This window comes from Balaenoptera physalus (genome assembly GCF_965194825.1).
Source record: "Balaenoptera physalus genome assembly, chromosome: 19".
Classification (NCBI taxonomy): domain Eukaryota; kingdom Metazoa; phylum Chordata; class Mammalia; order Artiodactyla; family Balaenopteridae; genus Balaenoptera; species Balaenoptera physalus.
Window position 1 is genome coordinate 58,090,752 of NC_138900.1, and position 16,157 is coordinate 58,106,908.

At 44.3% G+C, this 16,157-nt stretch overlaps 2 protein-coding genes across 3 annotated transcripts in view; one reads left to right on the forward strand and one right to left on the reverse strand.

The window, feature by feature from the left end:
- The window catches only part of ADAMTS18 (ADAM metallopeptidase with thrombospondin type 1 motif 18), a 425,082-nt gene extending 423,779 nt beyond the window's left edge, over positions 1–1,303 (reverse strand). The window contains exon 1 of the mRNA XM_082438969.1: positions 1,192–1,303. The gene's annotated coding sequence lies outside the window, so the exon portion shown is untranslated. The remainder of the gene's footprint in view (positions 1–1,191) is intronic.
- On the forward strand, positions 956–12,819 carry NUDT7 (nudix hydrolase 7). 2 transcript variants are annotated; one of them, XM_082439223.1, is made up of 4 exons: positions 956–1,033; positions 3,533–3,686; positions 6,574–6,732; positions 11,433–12,819. In XM_082439223.1, exons 1-4 carry the CDS (start codon positions 999–1,001, stop codon positions 11,799–11,801), a joined length of 717 nt encoding a protein of 238 aa, XP_082295349.1. In that variant the 5' UTR covers positions 956–998; the 3' UTR covers positions 11,802–12,819. The 2 variants fall into 2 exon arrangements, with proteins under 2 accessions (XP_082295349.1, XP_082295350.1); XM_082439224.1 differs by lacking the exon at positions 956–1,033 and adding an exon at positions 1,328–1,452.
- Positions 12,820–16,157: the final 3,338 nt, after the last annotated feature.

Consider the following 16,157-nt stretch of genomic DNA (forward strand, 5'->3'; position numbering starts at 1 on the left):
CTCCTGTGCAGGATGGAGAAGTCAGCCTAGCCTTCAGCCTCTGAAGTGACCTCTTAAGTGTCAGCTCAAACCAGGCTCCCTCTCACTGGTCTTCTCCAGCTACTTCTGGGGTCTTTGCACAAACTTGTCCTTCTTCCTGGAACCCTAACCCTCTCGGCGCATCAGAATCCCCTTCCAGTACAGATCACTGTGTTCTACCCTCAGTTTCTGACCCAGCAGCCCCGGGGTGGGACCCAAGAATCTACCTATTTTTAACAGCACACAGGTGGTGCTGACGTGGACGGTCGTGGCTGGTCCCAGGACCACACTTGGAGAAGAGCTGCTTTCGACGTCAGCTCCGCTGTCAATCTCTCTGGTTAGCCTTCTCTGATCTGTTTCTCCCTCACATGCTCTCCAAGGACTAAGAACTTCTGCTTTATCTATGTAATTTTTTGATTTGTGTCTCTCTCTCCCATTTGACTGTAAGCTCTGCGGTGTCTTTTCGCTCACTGTGGGAGCTGCATCCAGCACAAAGTACGTGCTGGGTAGTCATGTGTTGACTGCTGTTCAGAAAAGTTGAACCAACTTGACCTCCTAGCAACAGTGAGTGCGAGTGTAAGAATCCTCTCAACTCACCAGCACTGCATTTTCACTTTTTTCTTTTTTCACAGTTGTCAATTTCAGAGTGCCTCATTTACCTCCGGCGTTTGAGCGAGAGCTGAAAGCTACTTTGCGCGACCGGGGGGGCGCGGCTTTTAAGTCCCACTAGCCCCGCCCTCACGTCTCGCCCCGCCCCGATCCTCCGCCTAGGGCTCTCGGCTCAGTCCTGCTTCCGACCCTAGACCCCGCCCTATCCCCGCCTCCGTCCCCCAGGCCCCGCCCCATATCCGTCCCCCAGACCCCGCCTCTCTCCCCGCCCCAGGCCCAGAGCTGCTCTGCGCATGCCAGTCCGGGCGATTTTTTTTTCCCCCCCGGCCCGCCCCGGGAGGAGTTACCGGAAACAAACTTTCCCGGGGACAATGTGGCGAGCCTGTCCTCCCCAAGAGCCAGTCAGGTAAAGCCTCCCCGGCCCTGGCACCCCGAGCCCTGCCTGGCCCGGCCTTGATCGCGGCGAGGCCGAACAGATCGCTGGCCACGTATGACCGGCGCCTTTTGGCTACTTTTTTCTGAGCCCGCTTGCCCACCCTCCGAGCCCGCTCTCTGGGCGCTCACCTCTCTTGGCCGCTCGCAGGGTCCCTGGGCCTTCGCAGCTTCTCCCGCCAAAGAGCCGTTTGTGGCCGTCGTGGGTGCACACCCCTTCCTCGAGGGCTTCCCTCTTCCGCTCACCCGGTCTCCGGAGTCCGACTCAGGGACTGCGAGGCCGCGCCAGGCAGCTCTGGGTTCAAGGTCGGGATCTTGGGTCTCAGTTACGTAACCTCTCTGAGCCAGGCCGTGATCGTGTTTCCACCTTAATGAGAAAAGCATGGGAAGAAGGTGAGATGAGCCCATGCCCAGAATGGGGTGTCTGCTCCTGTTGGTGTTTTTATGGCGATTACCCCAAGGACCAGGCCCCTAATGGGGACGTTTCTGCAGACTTGCTTCTGCTGGTCCCTCTGGTCAGTTCTGGGCGCCTCTTAAAAGCCACACTTTTAAGTAGTCCCTCGCATTCCCGGTAGGGACAGTTTCCTCTTCTGGTCGCGGGCCTGTGTGCACGGGATACGCTCTGGAGTCCCCTCCGGTGCCAGCATTCCGTTTCTCTTTTCAGGCCGTTTGGTCGCTTTTGACATCCACTGCTGTTACACAACCACATTACTGAACATCCTGCCTCGGAGAAGGAAGCAAAAAATAGCACACATCTCTGGCAACAACTGCCTGAGGACTGAGACATTTACGATGACATGTTACCATTCCTTGCGCCCTGAGTGTCAGCCACAGAACCATGTCATTTAATCATCACAAATATCTTCAGCATGTCACAGATGAGGAAAGGGGGGCTTAGAGAGGTCGTTCCTAACACTTTGAAACCAGTTCTGCCTCACTTAAATACCCGATTTTGCCCCTTATGCAAAACTGCCTTAACCACAGAAAAGTTAAAATCAAACTGTTAGTTTCTAGGGCTGCCATAACAAAGTATCCCAAACTGGATGGCTTAAAACAACAGAAATGTATTCTTCCACAGTTCTGAGGCTGGAAGCTCAAAATCAAGGAGTCAGCAAGGCCATGCTCCCTCTGAAGGCTCCAGGGAAGGACCCTCCCTGCCCGTTTCAGCTTCTGGTGGCCCCGGGCATTCCTTGGCTTGTGGCAGCATCACTCCAATTTCTGCCTCATCTTCAAATGACCCTCTTCCCCATATATGTGTCTCTCTGTGTCGTCTCCTCTTCTTATAAGGACACCAGTTATTGGATTTAGGGCCCACCCTAATCCAGGATGATTTCATCTCGAAATCCTTCACTAATTGCATCTGCAAAGATCCTGTTTCCAAATACCATCCTGTTTTCAAATAATGGTTTTTTTGGGGAGGGGACACTATTGAACCCACTTCACAAACCAGCAGTAAAATACACCTGTCAAAAAAACCAAAACAAACCCATAGTTACGGATTCAGGGCATCATTTGTGGTTATAAATCTAAATACTTGGCTTTTACTAAGTCACAGGTGGATCCACCAGCAATCTATGTTGTAACAAGACCTCTGGGTGATTCTGTTGCTGCTTAAGTTTGGGAACCACTGTTACAAGGCATTTGAAGACAAGGGTTTGATAATGTGACATAAGGGCCAGGTTAAGAGAAAGTCCTTAACCTTACGATGGTCTAACCTTACAGTGACTTGCTCTGCAAACCTGTCTTCCTGAATATTATTATGGATTTCAACATTGAGCTATTGCACTGTTGAAAGAACATTTACCATCATTTAAAATTCATTTAGCTTTTAAAGTGAACTCAGGTACGGAACTGTGTTCTTAGTAGTTTTTTGCCTCATTTTAGCTTGCCAACAGTCACGTGATTTGGGTATTATTACTGCTGCCATATTATTAAAAAGTACACTGAGACTCAAAAATGGTAAATGCCAGGACACACAACGAAGCAGAAACACTGTCGAGATTAGGAACTTTTTTTTTTTTTTTAGGACTATAGTTGCTTTACAATGTTGTGTTAGTTTCTGCTGTACAATGAAGTGAATCAGCTATATGTGTACGTACATCCCCACATCCCCTCCCTCTTGAGCCTCCCACCACCCCCCATCCCACCCCTCTAGGTCATCACAGAGCACCGAGCTGAGCTCCCTGTGCTACACAGCAGGTTCCCACTAGCTATCAGTTTTACACATGGTGGTGTATATATGTCAGTCCTAATCTCCCAGTTTGTCCCACACCCCCCTTCCCGTGCTGTGTCCACACATCCATTTTCTATGTCTGCCTCTCTGTTCCTGCCCTGCAAATAGATTCATCTGTACCATTTTTCTTGATTCCACATATATGCGTTAATATACTATTTTTTTTTTTTTATGACTTACTTCACTCTGTATGACATCATAACTCTGGTTACTCAACTGTTTGGTTTGTTTCCATTTTAGAAACAGTTTGGTAGATGACGCTAAGGCCCGCTTAAGAAAACATGACGTTGGGACCAAATATTCTCACTTGTTGTCTAACAAATGTTCCATCCTTTTACCGTTGTTGGCTAAAGAAGGAAAACTCTACCTGTTGTTCACCCTCCGGTCAGAGAAGGTAGGTGACAAAAAGACTCCTTCCATTAAAGTCTCAGGACATGTGAAAACCCCATGAAATGCTGTCACTGGCACATATTTTGAGGTTCTACATTCTCAACTGTACTCTCAAAATTGTGATGTTCGAGAAGTACATGAAGCCACAGGATAACAGGGCTGTTTTGGAGAAGTTTTGGAAAGTAAAATAAGTAATTTAGCTAGCAAGTAATTTAAAATACTTTTAGGCCAGGGTTGCTTATCCAGCCATTGGCATTTGGGCTGGATAATTCTTTGTTGGTGGAGTTGCCCTGTGCATTGTAGGATGTTTAACAACATCCCTGGCCTCTACCCACTACACGCCAGTAACACAAACACACACACACAGACACACACACACACACTTTTGTGACAACCACAAATGTCTCCAGACATTGCCTACTGTTTCAGCAGGGATGGGGAGGGGATAAAATTGCCCCCACTGAGAGCCACTGTTTTAGACTACTCCCACCCCAGGTATAATGTGAAAATTCTAGAGCACTGAAGTTGACAGCCTGGCCCTAAGCTGGCTGCCTATGTTCGAATGCAGAGTCTTGTTGAAGCTGTGTGACTTTGTCCTAATTACTTACCCTCTCTGTGCTGTAATGTCTTCACTTGCAAAATGAGGACAAGCTATTAGTACCTGCATCATAGGGCTGCTGTGAGGGCTTTACAGGGTAACAAATGTAAAGCACCTAAAACAGTGCTGGCACTTGGCAAGGATTCAGTAAGTCTCAGCTGTCACCATTAGTGTCATTAGCACATGTGGCCTGAGTTTTTATGATAAATCGTTCCACTTTAAAGAAATGTTGGGCTTGGGAATGGCATTCCCCTGGGTACACCCCTGGGTACTGTCACTCTCCCTTGCTATTGGGGGTACTTCTGAGGAAAAGTTGGGGAAGCAGTCATTTCAAAGTTATCCTAGTACAAAAAAGAAAACAGGCCACAATGATGAGAAAATAGGCTTTGTAAGCAGAACAAGAAGTATCACTTGGGTGGGGTCAGGGGGAAGCTGAGGAATCAGCTGAAGTTTTTTGGGTTTGGGATTAGACATGTGTGGATTCTCTGTGGTCTGGGTCTGGCAACAATGACATAAACACATGAGATGATGAAAATCCAAGTTCCAAGGGGAGGTACTCAGTGGGAAGCAGGGACCAGGGTCTGTTCCCAGCTCTGCCAAAATCACCAGAGAAGCACTTAAATATGTTTTTAATATTATCAGACGGTAATGTAGAAAATCTAGAGAACCCCAAAATGGGTCTCGGTTTCACTCGGAGTTGCTTTGCCTGTTGATTGTTATGTAAGAATCATCTTAGACCATAAATTCTGATGTGCAAAGGTCACATTTTTTTTCAAAGAAGTATTTCAATCTAATTACATCTGACTTTAGGCCCTATTTGGCTGTGGGAGTAAGCAATTCCCTGAGTCATTACTGGAGCTGTGTCCCCCCCTGGAGTCATATAAGCAGGGCCCCAGGAGACAGACAGATGATAGGTGATAGAGAGATGATAGATAGACAGACAGACAACCTGATAGATGATGGATAGATAGACAGGCAGACAGATAGATGATAGATAGATAGATAATAGACAGATTATAGATAGATAGATGATAGATAGATGATAGATAATAGATAGACAGATAGATTATAGATAGATAGATGATAGACAGATAGATAGATGATAGACAGATGGATGATAGACAGATAGATAGATGATAGACAGATGTTAGATAGATAGATGATAGATAGATGATAGATAGATGATAGATAGAAGGACAGATAGATAGATAGATGATAGGCAGATAGATGATAGATAGACAGACAGATGATAGATAGATAGATAGATGATAGATAGATAGATGATAGATAGATAGACAGGCAGACAGATAGATGATAGATAGATAGATAATAGACAGATTATAGATAGATAGATGATAGATAGATAGATGATAGATAATAGACAGATAGATTATAGATGGATAGATGATAGACAGATAGATAGATGATAGACAGATGGATGATAGATAGATAGATGATAGACAGATGTTAGATAGATAGATGATAGATAGATGATAGATAGAAGGACAGATAGATAGATAGATGATAGATAGGCAGATAGATGATAGACAGATAGATAGATGATAGACAGATAGATGATAGATAGATAATAGATGATAGAAAGACAGATAGGTAGATAGGCAGATAGATGATAGATAGATGATAGAGATATATATCTGATATATATAGATATCTGATATATATAGATATAGACATCAGAATATATATCTGTATCTCAGAATATATGTATCTATATATATATCTGAATCACTTTGCTGTATACCAGAAACTAACACAACATTGTAAATCAACTATACTTCAATGAAAAAACATATTAAAAATTTTTTTCTTAAGGGTTAATTTTATATTATGTGAATTTCACCTCAATTAAACAAACACTTTAAAAAATAGTCACTTATAGAACTGTTCCGAGGGCTCAGTGAAAAGAAATCCACGTGAAGCAGCATGCCCAGAACATGGTAAGCACTCAGTAAAGATTATTGATGACATTGCTGTTTTCATTCTCCTTTTGTTCCACTTTTTTTCCTCATCCATGTAAATTTATTTGTGGGTGTATGGTATCTTTGGAGGGCAAGGAGAGAAAAATCAGAAGTGAGGGTAGTTCTCCAAGTTCATTTTTTAAAAGGATTCAAGAAAAAAAAAAAACTTTTCTTTTTGGTCTTATTCCCACTTATTACCACGAGTGTGGGAATGGTCTCTGGCACAAGATAGAAATTCAGCGCATACTTGTTGAGTGAGTGAACAGTACCAAACTTGGAATCACACATTGCAGCTCTTTTCTTTCCATATCCAGCTGAGAAGGTCACCCGGAGAGGTCTGCTTTCCTGGAGGCAAGTACGAACCCACAGATGCGGATGACATGGCCACGGCTCTCCGGGAAGCCCAGGAGGAAGTGGGGCTGCATCCTCATCAAGTGGAGGTCGTCTGCCGCCTGGTGCCAGTGCTGTTTGATGTAAGGCTTGGGATGGAACTGGGTTTCTGAGACTCTCATGCGCTCACAGTGGATACACTATCTTCAGGATTCCATGTTTGGCCAAACATGACCCTCAAGAGTGCTATACTGAGTCAAGAGACTGGTTCATGTGTGGCCTTTGCCCCTTGTGAGCTAAGAGGCCTTGGGCAAGCCTTCCTTCCTGTATGGGCCCCTTCTTCCCCATCCAGAAATGAAAGGGCTGAACTCCATCAGTGGTTTTCAAACTAGGTGCTGTGGAACCCTGCAGATGCCTCAGAATTGTTTCATTAACATTCAGTTCACATTTATTTTTCTCCAGTATGCATTTATTTTGAGAATTCTCTTGAAACAATAATACACACTTGAGCATACCAAATTTCAGCCCCTCGGAGGCCACCAGGGTATCACTTTTGCCCAAAGGATACTCATTTTTGCACATACCGTGGAACCAAGTTTCTCCATGTCACATTAATTGAGCAGTATCCTGAGATCACTAGGGAAGCTGTTTAAAAACAGTTACTACTTGTAACTGCATTTCTGTGTGAAGCAGGATTTCCTTGATAGTATATACCAAACAAACAAACAAACATAACAACAAAATGAATCCTGGGGCTGAGATAGCCAGACCTTATTTCATATGAACTGAACACAACAATTTCATTGTTGTACTAATTGACTTTAGAAGGAGTAAATTTGAAGTTGGATAACAGCGTTGTTTTATTGGTATAACATTATTCATATAAACTTTTAATTTTAGAATAGTTACAGATTTACAGAAAAGTCACAAAGATATCACAGAGAGTTCTCGCATACCCGTACACGTGTCCCCCCATTATTGACATCAGACATCACTGTGGTACACTGGTGACAACTAAGAAACCAATGTTAGTACATTACCATTACCTAAACTCCACTCTTGTCTTTTACTAGTTTTTCTACTAATGTCCTCCTTTCTGTCCTGGATCTCATCCAGGACACCATGTTGTGCTTGGCTGTCATGTCTCCTTATTCTCTGATCTGTGACAGTTCCTTAGCCTTCCATTATTTTCATGACCTTGACACTTTTGAGGTGTACTGGTCAGGTATGTTCTAGAATGCTCCTCAATTGGGGTTTATCTGATATTTTTCTCCTGGTTAAGCTAGGGTTATGGGCTTGAGGGAAGAGTATCACAGAGGTGAACTGCACTCATCACGTATCAGAGGTAGGTGTAAATTTGTTTATGTTTTAAATAGTATCGGGCTTCCAGGTGAATTTTTATGTCAAAGGAAGAATCCCACTGATACCTAAAAATTAGAAAACCAGATCGCCCTTTGTGAAGGTCGGTGGTGCTGAGATATGTCTTAGTTGGGTCCATTTTAAAAATAGAAAGGTCACCACTCAAGGGAGATTTAGTTTGGAAGAAGCTAATGGCAATAAATGCATCCTCGATGAAAAAGAAATGAGACAGAGAAAAGGAACATGGGATTAGGACAAGATACATGTCAATTACTTCCTCTTCAACTATGTTTTCTACTGGGAGCCCTTTTCAGAGGATGTCTGCAAATCCCCCAGCACGTCTTAGGGATTGATTTTAGAACTCTTGACAAAACGCATAATGGTTTTAAGTTCCCAAAGTAAGAGTAAGTCCATTTCCAAGGTCCCCGGGAGCTGCTGAGTTCTGCCCTTGAGGGGACAGGACACAACAGTCTTCACAGGAGTTTATGGGTCTTCAGGAGATTTCCGTGGACCAGACGCTCCCGGAGCAGGAGGCTTCTAAGATGACCTGCTCTTGATATGACGCTAATCACATCAATGAGAAATTAGAATGAACAAAGGCTTTCAAGAAAGGTGTACTGTGTTTAGAAGTGCTAGTGAGGGTCATTTTGTTTTTTGGACCTTGCAGATCTTTTAAAGGTCTACCTTTTGTGCTACCAAAATGCCATTTATTTAATGCTTAGAAGCCTAATCTAATCCAATGGTTCTTAACTGGGGGTAATTTTGTCCCCCAGGGAACACAGGGCAATGCCCGGAGATGTTCTGGGGTGTCATTGGCTTTTACCCACACCCGGCGTTAGCCCTCCCACGCCTTCCAGCCCCCAACCTGCTTGTCCTCTTGTCATACACGTATGAGCTTCTCTCTGCAAAGGCCTCGGGGGACAGTTCTCCTTTTTCTCTGTACGTGGCCCATCCCTGCCAGTCTCGATCCTTTTCTTTGCTTCCCAAAGGCCCAATTCCTGTAACATTTCAGTGGTGTATCCTGACGTCCGGGGATGTTTCTGATAGCCTGCAGCTTCTTCCAGGGGCCCTAAAGCCTGCCTCACCCTATGTCCACAGCAGAAGCCTGTCTCCATGGCATTTCAACTCAGCCAGTGGCCAAATGCAGAGTTTTATGGGTCCTAGGATGTCTGCCATGCACACCTTTTTTTCCCTGCCAATTCAGACACCTGTGTTTTTAGAGACCGGATGTCCAGAGATGCTGCTTCATCCACAGATTCCCACAGTCTCTCTTACTCTTCTAAGCTTGAACCATGTGGAACGTGCCTGACTCTGCATCTGAAACATTCAGTCTTAGACCATGATCTCCTTCTGAGGCTCTGATTTATTTTTCCCCGCCAATCTCCTCAGGCTCTGACACGCCAGTTTAAGGGCCGGCGCTGCCATGCCAATTCAGTGTCCACGCACCTGCCTAACAAGCGTGGCCCGCAGTCCTCGGGCGGGGATGACATCTGAGCTGCAGCTGGGAACTCTCCACCGTCGTATTTAAGCCACCTGCTGTGTGCCATCTCAGAGACATGGTGACACGTGTTTGATAGAATTTGAGTGTGTGGGCAGCAGGCCCGTGGTCGAATCCTGGTTTCTGCCAAGTGTTAGCTGGATGTGACCTTGGGCAAGTTTTTTCTTGTCCAGTTGCCATTGTTCAAGCTTCCTCGTGGGCAGGTTGTTGTGAAGAATCAGGGGGAGGGTGTTGGATTCTAGAGAAGGTTATGGTCTTTGAATGGAAACAGCAGCCACGGATGCGTGCTGAGCGATACTCCAGGCTCTGTCCAGATGCCTTCTTAGTCCTTTTAGGCCGTGTTTCTGATACACGCACCAGCAGCTTTCTTCCAAGACCCGTGCCCTTGGACCACTGGAACCCCCTCCCTGATGCACAGAGAGCCAGCACTGCCTTGATTTACTTCCGGCCGGGCAGTCCTCAGCCAATGACTGAGCGGCATGAAAGCCCAGCCCCCTCATCTCGTGGGACAGGCTCGAAGGTGTACTTTACACCCCACAGGTCCCCGCAGCATCCTCGCCTGGCTTCCCCCCTACCCGTCTTTCTTCCCCGCTCCCTTCCTCACCACTTTCTCCTGGGAGCACTTCCTTAAGAAATCACTTGCATCTGAGTCTTCATTGCAGAGGCCGCCTTTGGGGAACCCTGGGACAGAAGAGGCTGAGCCTTCACACAAGGCCAGGCACAGCGAGGGCTGCTGCTGGAACAAAGCCTCTGCCCTGTGGCAACTCATGACCCCAGATTTCCCACCCTAAGGATGTCTAAAGTCTGTGCTCCCATCCTCCGCTCCTGGTCCAAATGTTGACTTTCATCGTGAATTTAGTTAATGGTCTGAGTCATCACTGTTCTTTTTTTTTTGGCTGTGCCATGCGGCATGTGGGATCTTAATTCCCCGACCAGGGATCGAACCCGTGCCCCCTGCATTGAGAGCGTGGAGTCTTAACCACTGGACCGCCAGGGAAGTCCCAGACATCACTGTTCTTAAACATGCTTTAGCTGTCCTTCCTCAGAATTTTCCACAGGCCTGTTTATCCTCCTATAGAACCCCAGCCTCACAATGTATCCCTGGATTTTCCCACCCACTTCCTCTTAGGAGTTCTCCCAGGAATTCCTGATTCTTCTCACTTTCTAATCCAAGGTCATGCAGCCCTTATCAGCTCCTACACTAAACTCCAGGCCTCCCCCTCAAGATTTTCAGTAGACTCTTTCAGTTAACAGCACCCTACATTCATTTCAGCACAGTAGTGGTTGTAAATAGAAATCCCCCCCCACTTATAAACATATATGTTATGTAAAATAGTGTATATATATATATATATATATATATATATATATACACACACACACATATATGTATAAAATTTCCCATAAATGGGAATATGCCACAATTAATATGATGTCACTTTTCTATTGATAAGATGGCACATCCTTGTCTATACTGATAAGGAAAGGTGTCTAGCACATTCTTTTTTAAGGGCTGCATAGTACCCCATTATATGGATATAGTCATAATTGATCTACCCTAAATATCCATCCATTGAGCAGTGATAACTTTAGTTTGGGACTATTGCAAATAATGCTTCAGTCTTGTACGTTTATCCTTTCTCACTGGTAGGAATTTATCATACAGATGTACTCACACAAATGTAATTTCAGGGCCAAAGGGAGCACATTTTTATAATATTACTAAATCTCTGTTCCAAAAGATTGTACTAATTTATGTTCCCCAAAAATATCATTTTCAGACTCATCTGAGATGCTGCCTCAGGTAGGGCAGAGACCACTCCCATTTAGGGGGACATGACGTTTACTTATGGAGCAAGTTTTATGTAACTGACTGCTTTGGCCTGTGAGCTTAGTTTATGTAGAAGTGGCATGCTTTTAACCATGCTTTTTTTGAAACAGTATGTCTTCACTTCTCAGTTTGTATCTTTTGTGTTTTGCTTTCAGAGAGATACATTGATAACCCCTGTTGTAGGATTTATAGACTCCAACTTCCAGGCCAAGCCTAACCCCGATGAAGTTAAGAATGTGTTCCTGGTGCCTCTGGAATATTTCCTGCATCCCAGCGTCTACCAGCAGAGTCACCTGACACGCTCTGGTCATCATATTATTATTCACTGCTTTGAGTACACGAACCCTGAAGACGGTGTGACTTATCATATCCGTGGAATGACTGCAAAATGTGCCTTGTTTGTTGCCTTAATTATTTTGGGAAAAAAACCCTCCTTTGAGGTTGAATTTAATCTCAACGATCTGATGTCATCCTCTGAAGAGTCTTTACTGAAGCTTCATAAACATGCTACAAGCAAGTTATGATTTATGAGACCAACACCCAGATAACTCTCTAAGCGGTGTTTGTGTGGGCTTATCCACAGAACAACAATAATGCCAGCTGTTGGAATTTGACAGGTGTGAATATGTTTCACGCAATATGAAGGCAAAAACCTTGCCTTTTTTCCAGTTCCCCTCTATTATCTGAAAAAGCAAAAGTCTTTCAAAAGTAGAAAAATGGGGACTTCCCTGGTGGTGCAATGGATAAGACTCCACACTCCCAATGCAGGGGGCCCAGGTTCGATCCCTGGTCAGGGAACTAGATCCCACATGCATGATGCAACTTAAGAGCTCACGTGCCACAACTAAGAAGCCCACCTGCCACAAGTAAGACCTGGTGCAACCAAATAAATAAGTAAATAAAAATAAAAATTAAAAAAAAAATTTTTTTTTAAAGTAGAAATGTGTTTATACTGTTGCATAATTTCACCCACAGTATATTTAACAATGCTTTCCTTACACATGTAAGAAAAAGGATCAGGCACATAGTAGGCACTTAATAAATATTTGTTAAATGTATGATCTTGTGGCATTTATCTTGTTTGTCGGAGGTAATACCTCTATCTGTCGTTACATGTGACAGAAACTTCTGACCAGCCATCAAAATCCATCCTCCTTTTCTTATTTGGCAATAGAGTTGAATCTGAGCCCATAGCTGCCCAGGTAGAAACAGCATTACCTAAGTTCTGGTGCAGTTAAATGTAGCTCTGAAATTTAATTTAAGCCAATGGGATGTGAGTGAAAATCGTTCTTGCCAGTCATCTCCAATTTAAGGGACAAGCCAGATTCCCTGGATTCTCTTTCCCTTTTCCATGATTTATCTGCAACCCAGCCTCGACTACACAGATGAAGACAATTCCTGCAGGAAAGTTAGAGCCAAAAGATGGTAAGAGCTTGGATCTCTGAATGACTCTGTGGAGCAAAGCAACCCACCATCCTGGACTGTTCACTTGGGACTGTTACTTGGGAGAAAAATAAAATTCTGTCATTTCTGCCACTGTAATTTGGGGTCACTTTGTTACAGCAGAGCTATAGCCCTAATAATACACCATAACACTTGAAAATGGTTGGATGGATATTCACCGAAACTTGAGGTGTTGCCAGCAATTAGAATTCAGGATGATCTGCATTTAACATATGAGCTCTGGGACATGCACAGGACAGCTTTGGGTGTTGGTGGGGTTTGGCAGTCATCATCCAAAATAACTGAAATGAAAGAATATGAGAGGCCTACAATCAGGAGAGATAACATTATCTGTCTTAATATGATAGCAGAAAAACACTGATTTCAAGCACAATCCCCAAATCAAAAGCCAAAGAGACAAACATTCTGAATCGCATGCCTTGAAATCTACCACATCTTACATGGGCATCACCATATATCATGCTTTAGAGTTAGCAGGGATTTCTTCATTTAATTATGGTATCAGCTGTCCTGCACCAGATCAGGGGCGAGGGGGGCGGGTCTTGAATAAAGCCACGTAACCTCAATTGTATGATGGCACTTTCCCATCTTCCTGAGTATTATTAGATTTTTAGAAAGCCAGACCATTTTTAATAAGACTGTGTTGTGGCTGAAGATGTGGTGCCCACAGTAAACTCATCAATCAGCCATGCAACTGTCCATTGCTGCTGAGTTTTGATTTTCCGAGAGCTGGCAGAGGAAAACATTTGATCTGCTGCTTTATACCCATAAATGTTGAAATGGCGCAAATCTGGCTCCAACCACGAAAGCAGATGGTGGGTGAGTTTCCCCATTAATATTCTGTAACTAGCCCTGCATGAACAGGCCTAAACTGTTTCCGAACAATTTTGGAGGCATTTGCAAATGTGTATTTACAATCTGACAGTGGTGTAATTGCCGGGTAGATGGTTGACCTCTCTGGCAGTGTGGAAAGCCACCTTTCTGAACTGTTGGTTTATGCGAACGCCACAGACCTGCCTGGTTTCTAAGAGGAAGTGGCCCAGCTGAAGTCTACACTCTGAATGACACCCATGGCCACCCACTTTAAGGGGCTTAGTGATGGAGGTGTTGCCCCCACCCCCCTTTCAGTGGTGTTAAATATCCTGTTACAGGGACAGACATCTAGGAAGTCTGGCTCAAATAAAAGAAGTTATTGGCAGAGTACTGACCTCACGGAATATGCAAAACCACTGAAAAAAATCAGTCTCAAGGAACACAGCGATGGGGATCAACCCCTACCTCAAAAGCAAGAGGATGTGAACCTTTACTTCTGCATCCTGTCGTTATTATGACAATAACCATCCTACTGAGTTTACTGATACAGAGGAAAACAACAGAAACAGTGCTTCAGTCCCTCATTCCTCAGAGGAAACTCCATTTGGCCTCGCTTGGGTAACCTGGCAGGTTTCCAGGAACCTACAGACATGGTCAAGGGCAGGGGTCAGAGTTGGGGCCACAATTGCATGTGTCTCCCTAAGTCCCCTGAGTCAGCAGGCTCTGGGTGGGAGCATTGCTGAAGATGGGGGGGGTGCTGGACAAACATGCCCAAACAGCTACTGTCTCTGGTCCCTAAAATTTGTAAGGTCTGTGGATTCTGCCAGCCAGGCATCTCAGTTCTGTCTCCTTCTTTGCATCCCGGCGGCCTTGGTAAGCAGGTGGTTAAGTCTGAGTCTAGAGTCAGGATGCCTAGATTTGAATCCCAGCTCCAGCATCTAAGGTCCATTCGGCGACCTTTAGCAAGTTACTCATTCTCTATAGGCCTTAGTTTCCTCTTCTGTAACATGGGATAGAGAAACTTTTTATTTTAGGGCTATTGATGGGATTAAAAGAGTTAGTACATGTGACCCCTTTACTTAAAGCACACCCAAATGCTCAGAATAATGCCTGGGAAACAGTAGCAGTATTACTGTTAGCTAGTAATTATGGCATTATTATAACTGTGACATTATATTATAACAATAATAATAAGCATTGCTATTTCTCTAGTTCTGAATATTATCATTTTCCTATACCAGAAGTTCCTGAATTTTCTTGGTTCACAATGAGTACCCTTGGCATCTCAGTAATTTTTTCACAGTGCATCCAGGCCAAAGGAAACACCTAATAATTTGGTTTGTTATGTTATTATAGACAAACAAGTTAACAAGTGTTTATGTCCTCCTAACTTGGTAGCCGTTTGAAAATACACTATATACTAGAAAAATACTATTTTCATTTCAATCTTAAAAAAACACAATTGCTTATTGATGGGATGTGTGCACCAACTGGTCACCCAAGTAAATGGAAAACTCAAACACAGTCACATAATGGGAATAAACACACAGTCACAGAGAGGAGGGACAAGATTTGGGACTCAGGGAAGCCATCCCAGAAGAAGTGGTGGTTGAGCTGAGCTTTGACGGAGAAGGAGATGCTACCCAGGTGAACGGGATGGTGGTGGTGATGACGGGGACTATTCTCATTAAGCACCGTTACATACCTGGCCCTTCACTTTGATTATTTCATTTAACCCTCCACCAACTGTCCGCAGTGAGTACTATGATAATTCCCATTTTTAGGTAGGAAAATTTGAGGATCAGAGAAGTTCAATATTTGCCCACGGTCACAGAGCCAACATCCAAATGCACAGGTATGAATTTCAAAGCCCATACTCTTTCTACTACACCCACTGACTCAACACAAGACTCATTTCCTAGGGACAGAGGCAAGAATAGAAGGTTAACTTTATGTTTCCCTTGAATTACCACGTGGGAAAGGGAAAGCAAGACTAAATAAATTGGGAGAGAGCAGAGTTTATTTTTGCCTTTGTCATGTCCTCCAGCTTATTCAGCTGGTGTTGCACACAGTGAAACGAGTGATTAGCTACGATGATTTTAATTAAAATGGAACATACCAATAAATAAATGAGAGTGCTGGCATCCTTGCTCATTTAACAACTCCCTTCACGGTGCCAGCTTTCCGGTTAAAGAAATGAGATGGGGCAACGTTCCTCCACCCTTTAGACAAGATGAATAAATACAATTCAAGTCCTTTTCTTGTTTCCAGTTGCTTTCTTACCTGAGACTAGCACAAAGTTTTGATAAAATTGCTGCGGTAATCAGCCCCTGGTCCAGCTGTCTTTGATGTGGCATATTGGGGTCCCTCCTAGGGGCTGTGTATAGACTCCATTCAGAAATCCTGATTGCCCTCCCAGCATCACTCAGCCACCTCCCTCTGCCTTCGCATGGTTGCACACCACTCAGACTTAAGAGTCAAGTCCTCTATGCCAGCTCCCCCAACCACCCCTATTTCATAGCTCGGACACTGCTTCCTCTCACCCCTTTGCGTACCTGTTTAATATATGTATGTCCTTCTGCTTATTCCAGCCATGACCCTGG